The sequence below is a fragment of the Terrapene carolina genome, unplaced genomic scaffold (assembly GCF_002925995.2).
Source record: "Terrapene carolina triunguis isolate 2854851 unplaced genomic scaffold, T_m_triunguis-2.0 Scaffold580, whole genome shotgun sequence".
In the NCBI taxonomy this organism is placed as follows: domain Eukaryota; kingdom Metazoa; phylum Chordata; order Testudines; family Emydidae; genus Terrapene; species Terrapene triunguis.
This window is the reverse complement of record NW_020664931.1, coordinates 6,751,587-6,777,256: the sequence shown is the minus strand read 5'-3', so window position 1 is coordinate 6,777,256 and position 25,670 is coordinate 6,751,587. Positions and strand designations below refer to the sequence as shown.

The 25,670-nt window shown below is 40.6% G+C and overlaps 1 protein-coding gene across 1 annotated transcript in view; it reads left to right on the top strand.

Annotated features, from left to right (window-relative positions):
- Positions 1–25,670, top strand: part of CTNND2 (catenin delta 2) — a 731,680-nt gene that overhangs the window by 210,652 nt on the left and 495,358 nt on the right. Inside the window, exon 4 of the mRNA XM_029913318.1 lies at positions 13,439–13,611. Within this exon, the coding sequence (XP_029769178.1) occupies positions 13,439–13,611 (173 nt within the window). The remainder of the gene's footprint in view (positions 1–13,438; positions 13,612–25,670) is intronic.

Below are 25,670 nucleotides of genomic sequence, written 5' to 3'. Positions count from 1 at the left end.
TTCTGGTTTGACCATAGGAATCTTTGAATAACTTTTAGTTAGTTAGCTAGTTAGTTAGCTAGTTAGTTAGTTAAATTGGGATAAGGGGGTGTAAAGGGAATCATGGGAAAAGGATACAGAACCTTGGTTAGGACATTCATTTTAAGTACTTACTTTCTGCCTACCAGAGTCCATGGTAATAGTGTCCAGCTGTCTAGATCATTGTAGATAATTTTATTAATGGCTTAATATTTAATTCAAATGCATCCCCACTTTAGGTGATACATTAATGCCTAAATATCTAATTTTATTATTCATTACTTTCAGTGAGCATTTTCTATCCATTAAGTATCTTTGACAGTCAAGGTGTAGCATCTCTGAATTAAAGTAGTTTAGTTTGTTACCTGATACCAAAAACTTCAATTATTTCTTGTATTACTGACCAACTTTTAATTCTATCTTGCATGAAAAACATAAGGTCATCAGCTTATAATGAAACTTTGTTTTCTATTCCCAATACACTTATTCCCTGAATTTCTTCACTGTACCTGATCTTTTGTGCTAATGGTTCAATAATTAAATGAAATAACACGGTTGATAAGGGACGTCCTTGTCTTGTTCCTTTGCATAATGGCATTGGCTCAGTTTTTGCAACATTTCTGCAGATACTTGCCATAGGGTTTTATAGATTATTTGATCCACTTCTGAAAGTGTTCCCCTAAACCAAATTTCTCCAGTATTTCTGAATATAAATGTGTGGTATTCTCAGTCAAAATCCTTAACAGTAGCCATATTTCTAGTGTAGGCCTCTTTATTAGTGCACCTTGAGTGCTGTAGCACGTCGAAATTTCCTTGTATTATTTAATGTGTTTCTTTCTTTTATAAAACCAGTTTGGTTTTGGGGCATCAGTTTAGGTATTACTGTCTCTAAACTGGATACCAGTATTTTAGTCAGAATCTTACTGTCTATATTTATTAAAAAGATGGGCTTGTAAGATGCTGGATCCAATAAATCATGCTGTGTTTTAGATATCAAAACTACATCTAAATTATAGAAGGTGCCCAGTAAGCACTCTTTGTGTGAGAAGGCTGGAGTTCACTTGCTAACAAGGGAGCTACCTGTGCTTTAAACGTTTTATAGAATTCAGAGTTGTATGAATCTAGCCCAGGACTCTTCCCCGATTTCAATGATGTAATTGCTATCTCTATTTCTTCCTGTGTTATTGAACCTTTTTTTACTTTTTTCATTTTAAAAATACCTCTGAGCATTTTAATATTCTGCAGTATATTAATTCCCAGATCTTCCTTGTTTACTTATCTGCTAGTGTATATCTCCTGGAAATATTCCTCTAATATTTTGTTAATCCCTTTATGTGTTTTTAGGAGTATCTCATTTTTGGCCTTGAGGTATGCCTTGTCTGGATTTTCTGTTAAATATCAGTGTGGCTAGTAATCTGCCTGACTATGTCCCCCATTCAGAGAAGCTTTCTTCGGGACTGTCTGGGTTTTTTCTGTTTGTGACTGGTTTGGGCCCTTTGGGAAGTCACCTGATGTGCTGGGAAGCCACTGAGTCAGCCTATTCTGCCAGCCTGGGTCTCCTTTACCGGGCCTTGCTGGGTTAGGTTCACAAGCCTCTTCCAGCCAAGCATACAGCCAGAGCCACAGCCAGCTGCACAGAGAGACAGAGATCTGCTCTGGAAAGATTCAGCCTAAGGGGCTTGCCCCAACACTCTGGTGCCCACTCCCTTAAGGGAACAAACCCCAAGGTTTTCTGAAATTTCCCCCCTCCCTCAATATGGAGGGAGATATGCACAACTTCTCCCCGCCCCCAGTTAGTAATTACATAAACTGGGTTATGTTATAAACAAGAAATAAGTTTATTAACTACAAAAGGTGAATTTTAAGTGAATATAAGAGATAACAGACAGAACAAAGCAGATTACTAACCAAATAAAGCAAAATATGCAAGCTAAACTCAATATACTTAAGAAACAGGTTCCAAAATGTAACTTCTCACCCTAAATGTTACTTTAGGCATGTTGCAAAGTTTCTATGGTTCAGAGTTCCAGTTATATTTCTTTTCAGACTGGACACTTGTCTCAATCTGGACTCCCCCCCGGTCTTCCCTTCAGGTGCCTTTTTCAGTCTTTCTTCTTGGGCAGACAGGCCATGGAGAGGAGGAGTCTTGTTTGCCTTCCTCCCCACCCTTAAATAGGATTTACATAAGGCGGGAATCCTTTTTTCCCAAACTTGAGCCCCCTTCCCTTCCAGGGGATAGTTACAAGAAGTCCCAGGTAATGTTTAGTATCAGGTGACAAGACCACCCGTCTGTAGTATTATAGCATCCATGAGTCAGTGTTAGTACGGAGTGTCCGCAGGAAGGCCAAGCCTTTTCATAGTCCATTGTCCTCGTTGATTGGCCATTCACCCTGTCTGGCTTTTCCATTGTTGTACCTGAAGTGTTAGCAGTGGGGCGTCACCCAGAGTAGCATAGTTGAAATACAGATACATAGTCAATATTCCTAACTTCAGATACAGAAATGATACAGGCATACAAATTGGATAATTGCATTCAGTAAATCATAACCTTTCCAATGATACCTTACAAGACCCATTTTGCGTAAAGTATATCTCAGTTATGTCATATCCACTGTTGTCTGTGCTTCGAAAGCGTTTTTTGCATTGTCTGGCTATGCTGGAAGAAGAACCAGAGACACTGGATGTGGTTTAATTAGGCTGTCACTTTATTCTTAGATGTCTGGGAGTACCCGGTACATAAAAGTGTATAGTACAGGTAATTCTATAATCATTTCAATATATACCTGGGGGGGGGGGGGCTTCCCATCCTGGTCCTTAGCCAACCTGCTGCTAGGGCCTCACCATCACTCCTTCGAAAGAGGTTTGGGGGGTGGCTTTAAGGGGTTGGCTCCCTGTTGTAGCAGGCATAGGAACCCTCCTCCCCTCCTCTGCCGTTTCCACTCCTTTCAAGAATACCTCTTGTAAATCCTTACCAATGCATTTTATCTGATTTCTGTATCCCCCACATTTATATAATGACTTGCAACATCATAGCCTAACTCCCACTTCATGTTTGCCCCAACTGAGCCCCCTCTGAACCTGCTGTGGGGAAGGTGAAAAAAACACCACTTCCCCTTTGCCGATCTGGCAGTGAGGGAAAAATTCCTTCCCAGCTCCCGGAGAAAAGAGCGACTAGCTCAATGCCCACAGCAGATCCTGATATGGCTGGGATTGTGGGTGCTACTGGTATAGGTAAAAGAGGGCTTTTCCTGCAGCAGCGTGGACCTATATAGTCCCCCCTCTTTTCTGGTCACTGCGGGAGAGGGGAATGGATCAGCATCCCCACACTGGCCTGGTCTGCCACTGTAGCAGAAACAACGAGGAGTCTGGTGGCACCTTAAAGATTAACAGATTTATTTGGGGATAAGCTTTCATGGGTAACAAACCCACTTCTTCAGATGCCGTTTTTTACCCATGAAAGCTTATGCCCAAATAAATCTGTTAGTTTTTAAGGTGCCACCAGACTCCTCCTTGTTTTTGTGGATACAGACTAACATGGCTACCCCTCTGATACTTGTAGCAGAAAGTCACTCCCTGGCTCTCTAACCCGTAAAGAGGCACACACGTTTTCCAAACAAATCAGACAACGACTCCCATCACTTAAAGTGTGGTGAGGTCATTCTTACTCTCTTGGAGTCTGTCTGTGTTATTAGTTAAGTTATATTGCTTCTGAAAACTGTAAATTTGTCCCTTTAAATCTGCCTATTTTTGCCTACATCTCCCCCCCCATAGCTATTGTATGAGATTATATGTCTCCTTATTACCACTTTAAAGGCCTCACACCTAGTTCCTAAGGTTATATCCTGGAAGGCATCATCCATAATGTCATGAACAATATGGTTTTCTCCCCCCCCCTCCCCCCACACAAAATCTTTTTCTTAGTCCTCAGTTGGACTTTATTTTCATGAAGACTGCTGCATGGTAGAAGATATATGTTATTTCCATTCTAACATTAAGGATTTCATTGATAACAAAAATAAATCTATTCTAGTATGTGTTTTGGCAATTTCAGACACAAAAGTAAAGTATCCCCACCCTTAGGATGTAGGAGCCCATCATGTCCTGGTCTTTATATTCTGATTACTGTATCTCAGCATTTTAGCTGGAGCTTCTTGCCTAGCTAGCAGTATATCCATAACCCCCTTTGTTTTCAGTTTAAACTGATTTTTACCAAAAAAAAAAAAAAAAAATCCTGGGTTTTACAAAAAGTATTACTCATTTTTTCCCCAATTTTCACCCTACTTTTGTATCATTCAAATATATAAAAAAGAACTTGCATACGATATATGTATTACGATAATACATTAGTCTGTGTGTATATGCAAAGCTGCCTGTTGAAGTAAGGCTATGTATTAGTCTAAAAGATACACAAAATAAACAAGCTCTAAAGTGCATGCGCATCTGAACTTACCGATGAATCTCACGCCCACCACCTACACATTGCAAGCTATTAGCAGATCATGGTTTAAAGATCTGACACTAAAATGGGAAGAAAACAAAAATCAATATCAGAATACATTTCAGAACATAAGGAAGTTTTCAAAAGTTTAAAAAAAAAACAGGATAAAAGGATAAAGTTGAGTGTATGCCCAATGGTGTGGCCCAAATGTTGAATGTAAATATTTATAGTCTAATAGTTTTCTCTACAAAAGTAAACTGTTTATTCAAATGAAAAGGTTTATTTGGGGATTAGAGATATAGTGTTTTCTTAGGCCTGGTCTACACTACGACTTTAATTCGGATTTAGCTGCGTTAATCCGAATTAACCCTTCACCCGTCCACACTACAGAGCCAGTTAATTCGAATTAAAGGGCACTTAAAATCGATTTCTGTACTCCACCTCGACAAGCGGAGTAGCGCCTAAATCGATTTTGTTAATTCGAATTAGGGTTAGTGTGGCCGCACACCACCGAATTACTGTGTTTAAATTAATGGGGTAGTGTGGCCGCACACCACCGAATTAATGTGGTTAAAAACCGAATTAAGGTGCTTAGTGTGGCCGCGCACAATCGAATTTATACAACCTGTTTCCCAAATTCGAATTATCTAAATTCGGATTAATCCCATAGTGTAGACATACCCCTAAACTCAGAGGTGGCATTTGGTTTTGAATTCTGTTTTAGTTCTGCAGCAAACCACATTGAATCCATTCATCAAATACTGAATACTTTTCCCCCTGTTCTTCCATCCACAAAAATAAACCCCAATATTTACCCAGAAACATTATGAATAGTTTTGTCCACGGATTTTCACTTGTTGTTGTTGTTTTAGTAATAAATACTGATAAATTCCTGAAAAAAAACCAAAAACCTGAAAAGGAAGTGCCCTATATATCCAACATGAGATTAAGCCAGCAGTTAAAGTTGCCTGCCTCTATTACCCGTGAATCCTGGACTGTTGCAATCATTCCAAAAATATTATTGGAGGCGGTATTCTCTTCATTCAGGACATAAAATGTTATATGTTGTAATAGGTTTACCCTCTGCACACCCTGTAGCAAAACCCATTTGCCCTCTGGATCTGTTCTGATGTCTTTAAGTTCCCATCCTACTTGTTTATTTATTAGTATATGCACCTTTCTCTTACTGAGCTGAAGTATATTCCATATACACAAAAAGAACAGGAGTACTTGTGGCACCTTAGAGACTAACAAATTTATTAGAGCATAAGCTTTTGTGGGCTACAACCCACTTCTTCGGATGCATCCGAAGAAGTGAGTTGTAGCCCACGAAAGCTTATGCTCTAATAAATTTGTTAGTCTCTAAGGTGCCACAAGTACTCCTGTTCTTTTTGCGGATACAGACTAACACGACTGCTACTCTGAAATCCATATACACAGATACTGATTCCCTTTTAAATTTGATTAGTTCTTTTGTTTTCAGGTAAGTTTCTAGAAGCACTGCCACCAATATCTCTTAGTTTTTAAAAAGAGATAGTATGGTTTTTTTGTTTGTTTTATTGGGTGATTTAGTTCCCTAACATTCCAGGAGCACCAGCTTGTCCTGATTCTTTTTTCTCCATTTATTGGGATATTCAGTATTGTCATTACTATGCAATGCCTTCCCCATCTTCCCCATCCAACCCCCTACCTTGACATCAGTATCTATATAGTACTTGTTTATCCACTTCCTTGCAATTGTGTTCAATATCATCCCCAATTATAATGCAAAACCATAAACTGTACATTTTAAACATTTGAACTTTCATTTTCTCCTTATGCTTTGTACTATACTTTCTGATATCCTTACTGTTAAGTACAGAGTTTCCTACATTAACGGCCTGTATCATTACTTTTTGAAAATTGTTACTTAACAACATTCCTAATAAATTTAGCATAAAATCATTATATACATTTTTGCTACTAAGGCAGTATTTTTAGTACAACACATAACTATTGTATTTTTACATCAAAAAGTCAGTCCAATTTCCATGCCTTTGTATTTAATGAGCCCTCAACTGAGATATACTTAGTTTGAATCTGATGAGTTCATACTTGGTCTATTGCAGGAGTGGGCAAACTTTTTGGCCACATCTGGGTGGGGAAATTGTATGCAGGACCATGCATGTAGGGCTAGGGCAGGGGTTTGGGGTGTGGGAGGGAGTGCGGGGTGTGGGAGGGGTCAGGGCAGGGCGTTGGGGGCTCAGGGCAGGGAGTTGGGGAGCAGGAGGGGGTGCACAGTGGGGGAGGGGGCTCAGGGCAGGGAGTTGGGATGCAGGACAGGAAGCGGAGTGCGGGGGGGCTCTGGGCAGAGGGCTGGGGTGCAGGAGGGGTGCAGGGTGCGGCAGGGGGCTCAGGGCAGGGGGTTCGGGTTCTGAAGGGGGTGTGGAGAATGGAAGGGGGCTATACTGACCTAAGCCCTGGTGTAGACACAGCTAGATCAATGGAAGAATGCTTCTGTCACCCTAGCTGCCATCACTCAGGGAGATGGTGTTATGATACTGATGGAAAAAAAACCTTCTGTCAGTGTAGGCTGCTCCTACACTACAGGATTATGCCAGAATCGATATCGCACCCTAGCCATGCCACTATAGTCCCCATAGAGTAGACGTGGCCACAGACTACTGTATTCCTCGACTGTTACTCCCAAGAATCATCACTTTTGAACAGAGACTGAATGGCAAAAGCAACAAAGTGGAGCAGCTTAAGGCAAGAGGTTTGAAAATAACAATACTGGTAAACCAAAGTTCTATGAATTCCAATGTTAAGAATTTCTGTTTAGTCCAAAATACCTCTGGGTCCCCCCAGACTCCAAATAGGCTATTGTATTTTGACATGATATTACAAAACTCAATTTTACAAGCTTTGGGTGCAATCTAAGACCATTAAACATCAGACTTGAATAATAATAATTATTAGTTCAGTGTACTTCCATAGTATCCTCCATCCACGGATCTCAAAGTGCCACAAACTTTATTAATTAACAAGGCAATGAATGTGTAAATGCCTCCCCAAGTAACTGTTAAGCTATACTAGCTTGAGTATGATTGCAATACCTAATCCATATTTTTAGATAAAATTGTATAAACATATTGCTTAATTTCTTTATCACTTTCTAGATTCCAAAGTCCATTGTCATTATTCCATTTTACAGATGGGAAAATGGAGGCACAGAGGATTAAAGTGACACATAGGTAACTTAAGGCAGGTCTTCACTACAGGGGGGGTCGATTTAAGATACGCAAATTCAGCTACGCGAATAGCGTAACTGAATTCGACGTATCGCAGCCGACTTACCCCGCTGTAAGGACGGTGGCAAAATCGACCTCCGCGGCTTCCCGTCGACGGCGCTTACTCCCACCTCCACTGGTGGAGTAAGAGCGTCGATTCGGGGATCGATTGTCGCGTCCCGACGAGACGTGATAATTCGATCCCCGAGAGGTCGATTTCTACCCGCCGATTCAGGCAGGTAGTGTAGACCTAGCCATAGTTAATGGCAGAACCAAAAAGACAACTAGTTTTCCTGAGTCTCATTCTTGTGATTATCCCCAAGATGAATTCTCACATATATTAAACACAATGGATTAACGTCATTGCTGGTTTCCCTGGAGTCACACCGAAGCTTAATTGACTCAGTGTGATCAGAATTCATAAATAAAGGTGAGGTTTCTAGTTAAAAGTATAAAACTTCACATCTCTCAAAGCTTCATCTTCAGGTTCTATGGAAATCGTTAGTTGAAATATTGAGTGTGACACAGTATAACATGAATTAACATTTTTGGCCACAACATGATACATTGAGAATTCAAATACCAGTTCTCATGCACAAATTCACGAATGCCTTGTGAATCATACTTGGAAGTGTTCACACAGCTCCACTTCAAACCTTTCCAAAAGCATCTTTTGGGGGGAAAAGATCCCATTGTTTTGAAAGCAGATTTTGATTCAGAAGAAAAATTATTTTTCAAAGCAATTCCCTCCGAATTTTAAAGGAATACTATTCAATAAATAGTATGTTTGCCACGTTTTCACAGAGTGCTTATAAATCCTGTTGTGTTTATATGTCCTCCCTCAAACCAGACTAATACGGTCTTTACTTTTCCAAGGTTCTAGTGGAGTTCATTTTTCACCAGGTAAAATGAGTTTATGGCAGGGGTGGGCAAACTTTTTGGCCCGAGGGCCACATCTGGGTGGTGAAATTGTATGCAGGGCCATGAATGTAGGGAGTTGGGGTGTGGGAGGGAGTGTGGGGTGTGGGAGCGGGTGCGGGATGCAGGAGGGGGCTCAAGGCAGGGTTCTGTGCAGGATGGGGTGCGGAGTATGGCAGGGGGCTCAGGGCAGGGGGTTGGAGTGCAGGAAGGGTTCGGCAGGGGCTCAAAGGCAGAGGGTTGGGGTGCGGGGTGCAGGAGGGGTAAGGCAGGTTCCCTGCCTGCCCTGGCCTCACACTGCTCCCAGAAGTGGCCAGCATGTCCGCAGTGGCTCCTGGGAGTGGGCTAGAGCAGGTGGCTCCACCGCGCGCTGCCCTCGCCTGTGGATACCACCCCCGAAGTTCCCATTGGCCGTGGTTCTCCATTTCCGGCCAATGAAAACTGCGGGGGGTGGTGCCTGAAGGCGAGGGCAGTGCACAGAGCCCTCTGCCCTCCCTCCCCCAAGGGCTGCAGGGATGTGGTGCCATCCGCTTCTGGGAGCAGCGTGGGGCCAGGGCAGGAAGGGAGCCTGCCTTAGCCCCGCTGCACCATGGGGCTGGCAACCTCATGGGCCAGACTGAAAGCCCTGACAGGCTGGATCTGGCCTGCAAGCCATAGTTTGCCCTCCCCTGGTCTATTGTATTTGATTCTGGTACTGAGGTCAGGAACTTTTGGGTTTCTCATAGTATGGGTTTGACACATCTGATATATTCTATGGGTTTCTGAGAATGTCTGAGGAAATCAAAGTTGCTTTCCTATGGAGTGCTTGCAGACATCTGTAAATTTAGCCCTTTTCCTCTGAGGGGAAATAAAGGGGACGAGCAGCCCTCAGTCCAAGTACCACTGTCCCTTGCAATCGTATAGGGTATGGGGTCTAGCTGGCGCTCTGCTACCAATGTTGCTGCTAATTAGGAAAGGGGAGATTGGGAGCTCACTGAATGCACTTCCTCACTCCACCAAGACAGTCACACAATCCCACTGTTGGGCATATGTTGGCAAATGTTGACTTTCTAGTGGTGATCACTGTACAACCGGTTTTACCTATGCTTAGAAATAAGAAAGAAGTGTGATATCTGATAACACCTACATAGGAATTTCAGTAAATGATAACTTTTAAAATGTTGTCTACTGTAACATAGTAAGCAACACCTGCAATTAATTTTCCTTTTTGGAGCCAGCTTACGTCACCATCTTTCATTTTATTTTTCATATACAGTCTAAAGTCATGGATTTCCACCATCCCACTGTAGGCAAAAGATCACAGTATTTTCATGTCTCACCCTTTACATATAGGCCTCAAACAACTCCCCGTTCTACTCTAAAATCACAAAATGCTGTAGAAACTCCCCTGCAAAGGACAATCATGAAACATCCCCGTACTTATTAATTACCCTCCTGAATTGGGTCTGAGACCTCCTGTCCCTACTCACCCACATACACCCAAATGTCCACACTGAATTTGACCACTCTACAAACACTGGACCTGATTCTCCACAGTCTTACAGTTTGAGAAGCGATTTAGACTTGTGCAAAGTGGGAGTCAAATATGACTAGCCTGATTTATTAGTGTTTTACAGCCACTTTGCACAGATGTGACCATAAAACAAGATGCAAAGCAGTGGGGAATCAAGCCTCATGGCCTCAGACCCCAGAGCACTTCACCCACTGAAACCAACTGGATAAACCTATGAGGGAAGAGCAGTAGTGTCTGATCAATGTATGTATTACATGTCTGCTGTTGAATATTTGAAAGACCACAAATCCATATTAACATTATGGAGCTTGTTCCTATTATGATGGGATATGAGGCATAGTAAATGTTGTTTGGGCTACATTAATTCTGTAGGTGAAACTGTAAGGTTGTTTTATAAATTTGGATTAGAGCTAGGTGAATTTTTTTCAGATCAATAGTTTATTTACTGAAAAATGCAGTTTGGATCAACCTGAAACTATTTGTGAACTTAACATGAATTTACTGAATAGTTTAGACCAAAATAAACAAATAAATAAATTAGAGAGGGGAGGAGGAGGGGAAGGTGCCACTGCCTCTCTTATAACATCCCAATGGTTAGGTCACTCACCTGGGATGTGAGAAACCCTTGTTCATTTATTCCTTCCTTTGTTTAATCCCTCTTTCTTCTGTCAAATATTAGACTGAAGGTGGGTTAAATGCTCTTTTAAAACTGGTATGTAAACTGTTAGCGATCTGTGACAAATTTTTAATGCATGTTCTGCACTTCTTTCTAGCTTTACAGCTTTTTTTCTTAAAAACATATGAATCCTGTAACATTTTGGGGTGGTCTTGCCATTTCCTTTGTCAAAATGAATCAAGACTGCAATAGATCACCTGACCAGTTTGAATTGTATAACACATTATAGTGTTTTGATCTTTGCATTAGCGATAATTACAAATCTGTGGGGTAAATATAAAGTTGTAAGCAAAATGGCCCTAATAAGCTAACTGGCTTACATTTTCAGGAGGAAGAAAAAAAACATCTTTTCATCTGAACCATACATTTCATTGAAATCTTTACATTATAAGCTATGTAACTAGCATGTATATACTTTGTAGAGATAGAATATTTACATGCTTCTGTAGACTGTTATGTAGACCATTGTGTAAGGCTTAGTAGATCCAAAAGTAATTATCCCCATAAGGTGCAGTGCAGTTTAGAAGACTGAATCACTTGTGCATTTATCCTGTAATGAGATGTTACTACGTAACCTGTCATTACACGGTAATTATCTTGTCATTAAAATGACCAACAGATAGTGTATTATTGAATAGTAGTTGCAAAATGAATTCTGCTCTGAAATGTAAAGTAGTAGTCCTGGCAGATAGAGCACTAGACTGGGACTCAGAAGTCCTATAGCATATTCCTATTTATGTTACCAGCCTGCTGGGTGACCATTGGCAAGTGCCTCAGTTTCCATATTTGTAAAATGGAACTGATACTACCTTGTTTGCAAAGTGCTTTGAGATCTATGGATGAAAAGAGCTATATAAGAGCTGTTTCCTGATTTTCATTTTTTATAATATGAGCATACAATTGTGTTATTGAATGAGATTTAAAAATATCCATTGGGTCTTGCTGTATTCCAAACCACATAGTTATAATCTTCTGATTACTTGACAATAGGCAGGTATTCTGTTATCAGTCAGATAATGCAGCCTACATATTAGAAAACTGAATTAACTCTTCTCACATGCTAGATTGACAGACAATATAGCCAACCTGCCTTCAGAAGCATTACAGAGAACTCATTATCCCAACTTCCTTCTCACTTTTCCAATAATCCCACCGCTGCCCCTACCTTCATCTGCCTGTCGAGCCAAGGAAACAAGCCATCAGCAGCTTAAAGCAAGCTAGCAAATGTGTATTGTATTTGGGTTTGGGGAACTGGAATGAGAGAGAAGGATAACAACTTGGGGGGAGGGGAAAGAACTTTGCTTGAGAAAGAGGAGAAGGAGAAGATGGAGAAGAAGATAATGATTGGGAAGTCATTGTGGGGTCCAAACTTGATCTGAAGCTGGAAGAGAGAACCTGCAAACACAACCGGCTGGGAGGGGGAGCTCTCCTCAGGTTCTGTGTGTGTGATCGAAGGAAAGGACAATGGAATAGGACAAGGAGTCAGGGGTGGGGAGGAGAGGACTGGGATACGGATAGATTGGAGGGAACTTTAATTCTGGCATTTCCTAACTCTTGAGTGCTTGACTTTGCAATGTCAACAATATTATTTTAATGTAGTTTTTTGTGTGTAACAGGGATAAAAAATGAAGTATTTTCTCACCCTCAAAATGAGATTGTTCCTCAAGGTCAAGGTTGACGCATATCAGCAGGGCAGTGTAGGGAAGCTCGTATTGCTGTTGCTCGTACTTTACCCAGTCATGCACCTTTCCTAAGTATTAAAATTAGGAGATTTACTTTCAAGATGCATATATATAAAAATATATTCTAAATCATTTATAAATAAATCTTATGACTTTTTAAAGTATGTTTTAGTTTCACAGAACAGCTAAATTATTAGGGAAAGTAGTACTGCTCATTTCCCCATCACTCTAAATACTTTTCACTTTGGCAGTACCGATTTAAGCACACTATCTTTACTTCTTTCTCCTACTGTGCATTATTCTGATAGAAAAGATAAGATAAGCTGACAAACTAGTCATCGGAGATTCACTGAGAACAGGGTGAGTCCTACATGATGAGAGGTGCTATTAATATTTTAACGTCTTTCTTCCCTACAGGCACCAAAGTATTACATCACCACATATTTACTACAAATTGTCAGTGATCAATAGATTTAATGTGCTGGGGTTCCAGGAGGAGGACTTTTCAGCATTTCCTCTACTGAACAACTGGATTTAATTATGGAAACGAAATGAAATGTTTATAAAACAAAACCTTGAAAACATATTTTAAACATAGAATACTTTATATGGAATGAGGAAAAACAGGACTCTTTTATCAAATACTGCTATCTGTTTTACTTAGTCCTGTTACTTTGTTTAGCAGAATAAGACAACTTGTTTTTTAAAACAATGTTGTTTACTTTTTGAAAATGCCAAAATAATGATGTTTAAGTGATAATGTGCCACTTTAAATTATCTGACCTGATTTTAGTTCTGAAAAGTCAAAATGTGAAAAACTGGAACCATTCATTTGATAATTCCTAGCAACTCTTGATAAATAATACACGCTCTTTCTCTTTCACTGAGACTGTCACTGACTGCTCAACATTACTTTCAACACAGGGCCCAGCCTTCTATCCCAGAGTGCACTTCAGCTCAATTCCAAACCTGAAGGGTCTTTCCAGTATTCAGCGAGCTACCATAGCAACCAGACCCTTGCCCTGGGTGAAACAGCAACATCACAGCTCCCAGCCCGCAGCAGTCAAGCCAGAGCTGCCATTCAAAGCTACAGCCAGGTATGTTTGAGGAGCAGCATAGATCTTTTACACCACACATTGTTCAAGGATGCTCTGAGAAAATAAATTTATTCTAGGCTTAGTGTCTCAACAAATCCTAATGAACCCTTTTTGTTGTTGTGTACTATTCCCATAGCAGAATGTAGTAAAGTCACATTCTTGATTTTGTAAATTTAAAGCTGCTGGACATAATGCAGTAATAAAATGATGCTGATTTAAAGAAAACATTGCAAGCCACTTTTATTTATGTACTTAAATGAGGATTTAGGCGTCTAATTTTTAGGCATTCAAGTTTGAAAATTGTGGGTGTTGTTAATGTTTAATTTTTCAAATGTGCCATTATATTATTATTTTATGTTTTTTTCCTTATTTAAATATCACTGAACTAACATATAGTTCTGGACAAATAGTCAGTAAAATAATGTTTGTACACCTAAATTGCTGCAGTACCATTGTTATCTGTGACTTGTGATAGCTGTAGTGCAAAGCAATCAAAACTGAAATAGGGTGAAGTGTAAGACAAAAGTTAGAAAATGATGCAGAATCTAATACAGAGCTCTAATTTATTGTGTGCCACAGTGGCTTAATTCCATATGAATGGACCCTCACAGATGTAGCTGGACCTACTCCCCCGCACACTGCCATTGTTTTATCTATGTGAAGATACACAAATAATTTAGCAGGTAAATGATCAACCCATTTTAAATGTTTAGAAATTCAGTTCAGGTAGGCATCCAAAAGTTCAGATACTCATCCTCACTCTTTGAAGATCCCTTCCCATGACAGCTCTCTTGTTTGAGTGATTTTCTGCCACCGGTTCTGCTCTGACACTTATACTTTCCCCCCATTTTGTGATCTTCAAGGCTCCACCCCCTTCCTCTGGCAGTTTAGCTTCAGTTTACATAACTTCCAAAAGCTTTGCTGCCTTATCTGAACCTCTTCCATCCATACACTGGAGTAGAAATTTCCGAAGAACAAGATTTTTTATGAGATTTCCAGTTTCATCTGGATCAGAAATGCCACAAGAACAGTTTTTTTTTCCTCATATGATATCCATGCTTCTGTACATCTTGATTTTCGCCAGCAGTAGAGGGCACAAAGATGGGATAAACAACATTTTAAAATTGGGTTTGGTTCAATTTTAGTTTTATTGGACAGTTTAGTTTGGTTCAATCTGCCCTACTTCACAACCACAGATATCTAGGAAGGAAACAAAAGAGAAACTCCAGGAATGGCACTGAGGCAAGTGACATGCAAATATTTAATATCTACTTAAATAGCTACTACTCTAAGATAATTTGATCCATCTGGAATACTTGCAAATAGTACAGAAAAACTCTGTCATATAAAGCATCTGCATCCTACACCTTTACTCTTCATTGAGTCTCCTCGACAAGAGCTTTCCAAAGCAATTTTTTAAAGGATTAATTTCAGTTATCCATGTTAATGTGGTGATAGGATATTGTTGCATGTCATAGTTCACTTCTCCTGCAGAGTTCTATGTTGAACTTACAAAGCCTTATAAAGTCCAGAGAGAAAGCAGTAGGTGTTAGGTAGATACTGCACAGGTATGTGATATAGACAGACAGACATTATTCAGTTCTCTCAATAGTGTGAATAAAAAAGCCTCACTATTCTCAAATCTGAAAAATGAAATAAAGCATGGTCAGCTAAATATTGTTACATTTTTAGTATTCTACCCAGGGCTCAAATCGAATCAGTATAGCTTCAGGGAATTAAGGCTGACTTGACACATAACAGCTGCTCTGTAGTTCCCTAGGGGGCATCCCTGCCCTCCTGCTGCATTGGAGCCACAAGGTGAATAGGGATAGCCCTCAAAAAGACCTGAAAGGCAATCGGACCCACATGCAGCCCAGGTGGGTACTTGCAGGAATTTAGGGGATCCCTGAAGGCCGTATCTACCACCTTTCAGGGTGAGTTGATTCCTAAAACGTGACTACAGAGGAGAAGACCGGTCCCTAGAACATGGCTTCAGCAATGAGCAAGGGAATGTAGACAGACTTGAGTTGTGAGAGGAGAAATAGGCTTGAATTGGACTGAATTCAATAGTGGGGGTAGAGATTAATGGGGGAGTCAGGGGATGAGGGTCACCAGGAAAGGGGATGGTCAGAGGAACTTGAAAGATGATAGTTGGAGCTGCAGAGAAAAAGAAATGAGGGGAGAGATTGAGGAAAAATGAAAAACTGTAAAGGGAAGCAGGAAGACAAGTAGGGGCAGGAAAAAAGAATGGTAGCAAGATAAAGAAGTAATAATAATAATAACAACAACAACAACAACCTGATATAGTGTTTCTCCTCAGTGTATCTGAGAATGTTTTATAATCCTTATTGTATTTATCCTCATAACACCCCTGTAAGATAGTGAAGAATTATTAACTCCATTTTACAGATGGGAACTGAGGCACAGAGAATCTATGGGACTTGCTCAAGATCAGATAAGAAGTCCATGGTAGAGTGGGGAGTTAAGACCAGGTCTCTCATGTCCTAAGGTAGTGTCCTAGCCACTGGACCATCTTTTCCCTCCTAGCAAGTGAGACATGAAAGGAAAAGTTTTTAAAAAAAGAATACTAGGGTTGTTTTTTTAAAGAAGTGAATAAAAATGGAGGATGGAGAGAGAGAGAGAAATAAGGAAACATACACATCCCTTTGAGGTTAGAAAACATGGATTGTTATATTATATTTATAATGATATTATTAGAGCACTACCAAATTCACAGTTCATTTTGGTCAATTTCACGGTCATAGGATTTTAAACGTAATAAATTTAATAATTTCAGCTATTTAAATCTGAAATTTCACAGTGGTTGTAATTGTAGGGATCCTGACCCAAAAAGGAGTTGGGTGGGGGTCGCAGAGTTATTGTAGGGGGATTGCGGTACTGCTACCCTTACTTCTGCGCTGCTGCTGGTGGCGGCGCTGCCTTCGGAGCTGGGTAGCTGGAGAGCTGTGGCTACTGGCTGAGAGCCCAGCTCTAAAGGCAGAGCCGCCATCAGCAGCAGCGCAGAAGTAAGGATGGCACAGTATTGCCACCCTTACTTCTGCGCTGCTGCCTGCAGGGCTGGGCCCTCAGTAAACAGCCATCACTCTCCAGCCACCCAGCTCTGAAGGCAGCAGTTCAGAAGTAAGGGTGGCATGGTATGGTAAAGCTAACCTTCTGCGTTGCTGCTGGCAGGACGCTGCCTTCAGAGCTGGGCGCCTGGCCAACAGCTGCTGCTCTCTGGCCACCCAGCTCTAAAGGCAGTGCAGAAATAAGGGTGGCAATACCACAATCACCCCTAAAATAACCTTGTCGACCCCCTACAACTCCCTTTTGGGTCAGGACCCCCAATATGACAAACTCTGGTCTCCCCCCGTGAAATCGGTATAGGATAGGATAAAAGCACACAAAAGACCAGATTTCACAGGGGGAGACCAGATTTCATGGTCCGTGATGCGTTTTTCATGGCCGTGAATTTGGTAGGACCCTAGATATTATATTTCCCTGATAGAGGAAAAAAAGGACCAGCTTAAACCCATAGGGCAGAGGCAAAGAAATCTAGTAATATATATTTATATATTTCTTCCCTGTGTGCCAACATTGAACAGTTTTGTTCTGAAAAATTACACATGAGTCATTCAACATAACACAGTTATGCACAACTAGTCAGCCTGGACCAGTTAGATAGAGTAGATAGATAGATTATACTTATTACCTATCTATTGTATTGCTGAATAAGCAAAAGAAACCTGGAAAATACAACATTTTTTCTCTCCATTCCTCCAGGTTGCATGGTGGTGTGTGTGTGAATTTATATATGTAGAAGGATATTGTATGTAATCAATACATTGAATTTTTCCTGGGAAAAACTTTTGAAAATAATTGTTTAAATATTGGAAAAGATTAGTAATAAATAAATTTACTTATACGTTGTTATCTTGCTATGGGTATCAAAAGCATACAAGTATAAGAACTGCTTATTTAGCCCAGTATCCTGTCTTCCAACAGTGGCCAGTACCAGAACTTCAGGGGGAGTGTACAGAACAGAGCAATTTTTGAGAGATCCACCACTATCTTCTCCTTCCAGCTTCTGGCAGTCAGTGTTTTAGGGTCACCCTGAGGCTGGGGTTACATCTCTGACTATCTTGGCTAATAGCCATTGATGGACCTATCCTCCGTGAACTTATCTAGGTTTTTTTTTTAACCCATTGATACCTTTCGCCATCCCAGCATCCCATGGCAATGAGTTCCGCAGGTTAATTTTGCATTGTGTGAAAAAGTATTTTCTCTTGTTTGTGTTAAATCTGCTGCCTATTAATTTAATTGGGTGACTCTTTTGTTTTGTGGAAAAGGGTAAATTGTGATTGTATAGATTTCACTCATCTCCCCCCTTTAGTTGTCTCTTTTGTAAGCTGCACAGCCCTAATCTTTTTAGTTTCTCTCCATATGGAAGTTGTTCCATACCCTTTGTCATAGAATAGCAGGGTTGGAAGGGACCTCAGGAGGTCATCTAGTCCAACCCCCTGCTCAAAGCAGGACCAATCCCGCACGAAATCCCCAAATGGCCCCCTCAAGGATTGAACTTACAACCCTGGGTTTAGCAGGCCAATGCTCAAACCACTGAGCTATCCCTCCTCCCCTTTGTTCCACTTTTCTGAACCTTTTTCAGTTCCACTATATCCTTTTTGAGAGAGTGCAACCAGAACTGGACATGATATTCAAGGTGTGGGCGCACCATAGATTTACATAATGACATTATAATATTTTTTGTATTTATTTTCTATGCCTTTCCTAGTAGTTCCTAATATTCTGTTAGCCTTTTTGATTGCTGCTGCAGATTGAGGTGAAATTTTCAGAGAACTTTCCATGGTGATAAATGTCTAGACAGTATTTGGTCCTGCCATGAGGGCAGGGGACTGGACTCGATGACCTCTCGAGGTCCCTTCCAGTCCTAGAATCTATGAATCTATGATTTGAAGATCTCTTTTCTCAGTGGTAACAGATAATTTAGGACCCATCATTATATATGGGTAGTTGGGATCATTTTTTCTAATGTGCATTACTTTGCACTTATTAATGTTGAATTTCATCTGCCATTTGTTTCCCAGTCACACAATTTGTGAGGTTCCCCTGTAGTAACTGTTTGCAGTCATCATTGGACTTAACTATATTGAATAATTTTGTATCATCTGCAAATTTTGTCACTTCACTATTCTCCCCCTTTTCCAGTTAATTAATGAATATGTTGTACAGTCCCTCACAGACCCTTGAGGGACCCCACTCTCTCCATTGTGCAAACTGACCATTAATTCCTACCCTGTTTCCTATCTTTTAACCAGTTACTGATATATGATATTTTATCCTATGTCAGCTTACTTTGCTTAAGACCCTTTGAGAGGAACCTTGTCAAAGGCTTTCTGAACATCCAAATACACCATTGTCACATTCAGGGGTGCAAATGCAGGCCAGTGAGGAGTTGTGTCACTGCCTGCCCCTAACCCTGGGTTCCTCACAATGCTTTGCTGTTGTACCTCCCAACCTGGGCTGCTCACAAACAGGCTACCAGCATGCAGATCGCACCTTGAGTGTCTATGTATAGCTGCAGCCCTGGTCCAGCAACTCTGATCCCAATAGCCTGGCAGCGACACAGCAGTCACACTCTGGCTTCCCCTAGTCTTGGTTGCTAATTGCAGGGTGACCCTAACACGTTCCCAGTCTTGCATTTTCAGAAAAAATGCATGTTCTGTGTTGTCCATCTCTCTCCTGGATAGTTCAGATATTAAAGGTTTGTTGCCCCTGTAAGGAGTCAATATTAAACTGTTTGCTACTTTATCTGGAGTTACCAAGTAGTTCAGTTTAAAGACAGACTGGACTGGTTGAGATTAAAAAATAAAATAAGTTTATTAATAAAAGAAGATAGGATTTTAAGTGAATTCAAGTATAAGAAATACAGTTAGAAATGGTTACAAGCAAATAAAAGTGAAAACACACATCTAAATGTTTGAAACTGAATCTAGCAAATTTTGTTTCGAGGCTTTGTTCGAGATGGCCTTTCCCACCCACAGTCTTCCAGCATGATGGTGACTGATCCTTTCCTCAGTCAGGATCTCACCCAGAGGCCCAAAGGTGCTGGTGCCTTTGCGTTCTTAGGTGAAAGAGAGAAGTTGGGGTTTTCTGCCCCTCTCCTTTACAGTCCAGTGAATTCTTCAAGTGGATTCTTCTGAAGATTACACCTCAAAGGAAAGTTTATTCAAACACTAAAGGAGGCAACATCGAGTCTGGGGGTAAAGGAGGCCCCATGCTCTTTCTGCCAACCTGTGTTTGTTGAAATGCAAATTTGTTCTGTCTCCTGCCATTTTCTCCCCCTGCTGTCTCAAGGACTTTGTTTTCTACTTATATGTCAATTGAGGCAAACATATATTCCTCTGTTTAAGATAGATCTGTTTAACAACTTTTACCTAGGCAGGGCTGTGTAGTTTTGAACATGTGCCAATAACATAACACAGGGGGATTACATGACTTTATATATAATGTTGCTACATACATTTCACCAGGATATTATTGACCGGCAAGTTATTAGTTTTCAAATGATACCTCACAAGGAATATTTTGTACAAAGATCATTAAAATAGCATGTAGGGTATGAATGCTGGGGTCCTTTCGATCACAACCATATCACTGGAACATCCTTATACACATTCTGGTTAACACGCTCCAAAAATTCTAATAGATTGGTGAGGCATGACTTCCCTTTCCTTATATGTGTCTGATCATTCTGCTCTCTACTGTAGTTTAAACCAATTTGCTTGGTACTAAAATTAGGCTTACTGGCCTGTAATAGCCAGGATCCCCTCCAACGCCCTTTTTAAAAATCGGCATTATGTTAGCTACCCTCCCATCATCTGGTACTGAGGTTTGTTTCAGCAATAAATTAGATACCACAGTTAGTAGTTCTGCAATTTCCTATTTGAATTCCTTCAGAACTCTTGGGTGAACACCATCTGGTCCTGGTGACTTATTACTGTTTAATTTATCAATTTGTTCATAAAAATCTCTTCTATTGACACATCAACGTGGGACAGTAGTTCAGATGCATCAACGAAAAAGAATAGCTCTGGAGTGGGTACCTTTCCCACATCCACTGCAATGAAAATTGATGCAAAGAATTCATTTAACTTCTCTGCAATGGGCTTATCTTCCTTGAGTGCTCCTTTAATAACTTTGTCATCTAGTTGCCCCACTGCCGGTTTGGCAGGCTTCCTGCTTCTGATTTACTTTAAAAAATTCTTACCATTAGTTTTTGTGTTTTTCACAAGTTGCTTCTCAAATTCTTTCTCAACCTTCCTTGTTATACTTTTACACTTAACCTGCCAGCATGTGTGCTCCTTCCTGTTATCCTCACTCGGTTTTGATTTCCAAATTTTAAAGGGTGCTTTTTTGCTTCTGACCGGCTCCATTACTCTGCTCTTTAGCCATTGTGACATTCTTTTAGTCCTCTTATTGTGTTTTCTGATTTGGGGTGTACATTTAGTCTGAACCTCTCTTATGGTGTTTTTAAATAGTCTCCATGCTGTTTGCAGGCATTTAACCCTTGTGACAGTTCTTTTTAATTTCCATCTAACAAGCATGCTCATTTTTGTGTAGTTCTGTAAAGTTAAATGTTACCATAGTGGATTTTTTTGGTTATTATGTATTGGAAAGTTGTAAATATGGAGCCAGCTGCAGTCATTGATTAAAGGGAGTCAGAGGAATTCCTACTTGGACCCCATTTTGCCATCACAATTGGATTGTCTAGATCATCCACAGGAGAAGGAATTGTTCATATGAATTGCTTCTGGTATCTCTGTGCAAGGAATATAACTGTCCCTAAACAAGTGTGATACCTAAGTGTGTGGGAAAGTATTTAAATAGTTCCAAAGTCAGCTATAGCAGTAGGAGTGGGGATAATTTTTGAAAATTAATTAAATAAATTAGTTTGAGATTTTTCTGTAAAAGTGTTGCACAATGAAATCTAATTTTTTGTCAAACTGGAGTATTCAATTATAGCATTCCAATTGTTTGGGGTTATTCCAGTTTCCCTATAATTCCCCAAATTATATTGTGTTCAAATCCTACTATGCCCTATATTTTTAATTAGGGGTTCATTTTTGTCACAGAGTTCATGGTTGTCATGGCTTTTTATTACAAACAATACAAATGACTTTTGGTATGGGAGCTTTTCATACAAGTAGGTAAATAGTGAATACTCAGTTTGGAAGACGGGATTGTGACCAGTTTTACTTATAACCTAGAGAGCTACCAACTTAAAACCTGAAAAGCATAGCAGATAAAGGGGAGCTGGAGTGCTCATGGTTTGGATTAGTGGTTAGTCACAGATTCTGTGATAGTTTTGATTGTCTTAAGGAAAGACATAGCGTGTACATTGCTGGCTGAGGATGTTTCCAGCACTTATGGATGCTGCTGCCTTTGCAGAGGCTGAGGCAGCAGCGGGAGTTCTCCCTTGCACACTTTCCTGTGCTGCTAAATGCTTTGGGAGCGAACCAGCAGGCACTGGAATATACATTTTAAACCTTTAAATCAATTAGAATTACAAAATAAAGGACTTTTATTTTTAAAATTATTGTGACCCAGCAGTATTGGCATTTTACCAGGAATTTTGTGACTTTCTCCCTCTATCCTCCATGACAGAGCCTTGATTTTTTGTCATTCAGCAGAACCTGTGACATGGTACTAGTCCTGTTTATAGTGAAAGCAAACTCTAAAACCAGAATGCCTTTTGCTAGTACAGTCAAAGATCTACTCTGGCTTTTTTAACTGCCTTACGTGGATCATGTGGATCCAGGGAACTACAGGCCAGTCAGCCTCACCTCAGTCCCTGGAAAAATCATGGAGCAGGTCCTCAAGGAATCCATTATGAAACACTTAGAGGAGAGGAAAGTGATCAGGAACAGTCAGCATGGATTCACCAAGGGTAAGTCATACCTGACTAACCTAATTGCCTTCTATGATGAGATAACTGGCTCTGTGGATGAGGGGAAAGCAGTGGATGTGTTATTGCTTGACTTTAGCAAAGCTTTTGATACGGTCTCCCACAGAATTCTTCCCGGCAAGTTAAAGAAGTATGGGCTGGATGAATGGACTGTAAGGTGGATAGAAAGCTGGCTAGGTCGTCGGGCTCAACGGGTAGTGATCAATGGCTCCATGTCTAGTTGGCAGCCGGTTTCAAGCGGAGTGCCCCAAGGGTCGGTCCTAGGGCCGGTTTTGTTTAATATCTTTATTAATGATCTGGAGGATGGCGTGGACTGCACTCTCAGCAACTTTGCAGATGACACTAAACTGGGAGGCATGGTAGATACACTAGAGGGTAGGGATCGGATACAGAGGGACTTAAACAAATTAGAGGATTGGGCCAAAAAAAACCTGATGAGGTTCAACAAGGACAAGTGCAGAGTCCTGCACTTAGGACGGAAGAATCCCATGCACTGCTACAGACTAGGGACCGAATGGCTGGGTAGCAGTTCTGCAGAAAAGGACCTAGGGGTCACAGTGGACGAGAAGCTGGATATGAGTCAACAGTGTGTTCTTGTTGCCAAGAAGGCTAACGGCATTTTGGGCTGTATAAGTAGGGGCATTGCCAGCAGATCGAGGAACGTGATCGTTCCCCTTTATTCAACATTGGTGAGGCCTCATCTGGAGTACTGTGTCCAGTTTTGGGCCCCACACTACAAGAAGGATGTGGAAAAATTGGAAAGAGTCCAGCGGAGGGCAACAAAAATGATTAGGGGTCTGGAGCACATGACTTATGAGGAGAGGCTGAGGGAACTGGGATTGTTTAGTCTCCAGAAGAGAAGAATGAGGGGGGATTTGATAGCTGCTTTCAACTACCTGAGGGGGGGTTCCAAAGAGGATGGAGCTCGGCTGTTCTCAGTGGTGGCAGATGACAGAACAAGGAGCAATGGTCTCAAGTTGCAGTGGGGGAGGTCTAGGTTGGATATTAGGAAAAACTTTTTCACTAGGAGGGTGGTGAAGCACTGGAATGCGTTACCTAGGGAGGTGGTGGAATCTCCTTCTTTGGAGGTTTTTAAGGCCCGGCTTGACAAAGCCCTGGCTGGGATGATTTAGTTGGGAATTGGTCCTGCTTTGAGCAGGGGGTTGGACTAGATGACCTCCTGAGGTCCTTTCCAACCCTGATATTCTATGATTCTATGATTCAGGTGCTTAGGTGCATGTTATTCTATCCAAACAACATACAAAATAGTGACTTCACAATGCCTCTGGCAGGCTTTAGCAGATGGTGTATTTGAAGTTGAATTTCAAATATGGGCATGAGAAGTATTGACCATGAAAGGAAACAGAGCAATTCACAAGAATAGTTTTTATTAATGGAAAATAGAAAGTAAAACTGCCTTCTGCTAGTATTTTGGATCCCCAAACCAGCTACTGCCACTGTACCTTCATTTGCTTCTCTAAAGCCTGTGCTCAGGATATGGGAGAAGGATAGACTCAGGATCTTTGCATGCCAGGATAAGAATAATTGGACAGAAATTTAACTAAAAACTAAACTACTTTGGGAAGTATAAAAATGTAGCACGAGTTGCTCTAGAAAACTGAACACATGGGAGTCTCCTCTCTCTTCCCAGCCCCGAGAAAAGACAAGCATAGTACAGCCACATTTATTGCCTCACATATACACAGAATTCTAATTCTGCAGACTCACAAAGTTCTAAAATGCTTCTAGAAAGTGGCCTGGGTAGAATGTATGTCCAAGCATACAGTGCCCCATTTTGACCAAGTATCCACTCTGCAGATCACATCTCTTTGTGGATTTTGTAGCGTTGACACAGTTTTAGTGGAAAAACAAGCAGAAGAAGATACGCATGACTCAGTTGGAACTTTAAAAAAGCTGGGGGTGATTTGTTTTGTGGAATAAATAAATGTACTGAATTATTTAAACCTGGTGTGCACTGGTTTCTTTAGTGCTACACTTAAAATAAAATTACTATTCAGTTTCAAAGGAATACATTATGTTTTTGAATTAAAGTGATTGCAATAATGTTTGTTCTTTCTTACAAAGAGACATTTTTGGGTTTCTTCCCATGTTGAGTTTACAATTAAAACTATATTTTTAAATTAGAATTTTGAATAAATACAGCACACACTGGGTGAGATAATCAAAACATGGAAGTCAAGTCCATTTGTCAAACTAGTATAAGTTTTGGATGTGTAATTTTGTGTGACCAAATAAATTGTGGTATCTTCAAAGGCTGAACGCAGCATGAAGTAAGTGAGGAAAATGCCCGCCTCTGGCCTACGCAACTTTATGCAATAAGTTCTACTGGCCTCTTCTTTGTACTTTCGTGTCTAGGGAATCCTCAAACATATGATTTCTGTTAATCAATTTTACAGCCCAATCCTGCTCTGTTAAAGTCAATGGCAGGTTTTACTGCTGACTGAAATAGGCGCTAGGTTTGTCCTTAATTTTTTGCTCCTCACATGGAACTCTGGATATCTTTGTGTTTTACAACGGCTTTCTTTGATACTCCTTACCCCAGGCACAACTGAAATATTTACTATGTTAAATAACAATATATGTAACAAGAAGCATTTATGTGTAGTACAAACCACTGGTATTTTTAAACATATACTTTTAACATATCTGTCTTGACATTGCTTACAGATAGTACCCATATTAATACATTAGGCATAATATAGTTTATTGTGGATGTTTGATAACGGGAATGTTAACTGTACACCTTCTATATGACATTAGAAATCACACCTTCATTTCATCCCCAAGGAGCCAAATGACCAAAAGTCATTGTGAGGCTGAACTAGCTACCTAGGGTACGTCTATACTTACCTCCGGGTTCGGCGGTAAGCAATCGATCTTCTGGGATCGATTTATCGAGTCTTGTCTAGATGCGATAAATCGATCCCGGAAGTGCTCGCCGTCGACACCGGTACTCCTGCTCCGCGAGAGGAGTACGCAGAGTCAACCAGGGAGCCTGCCTGCCGCGTGTGGACCCGCGGTAAGTACCTTGTAGTTCGAACTAAGATACTTC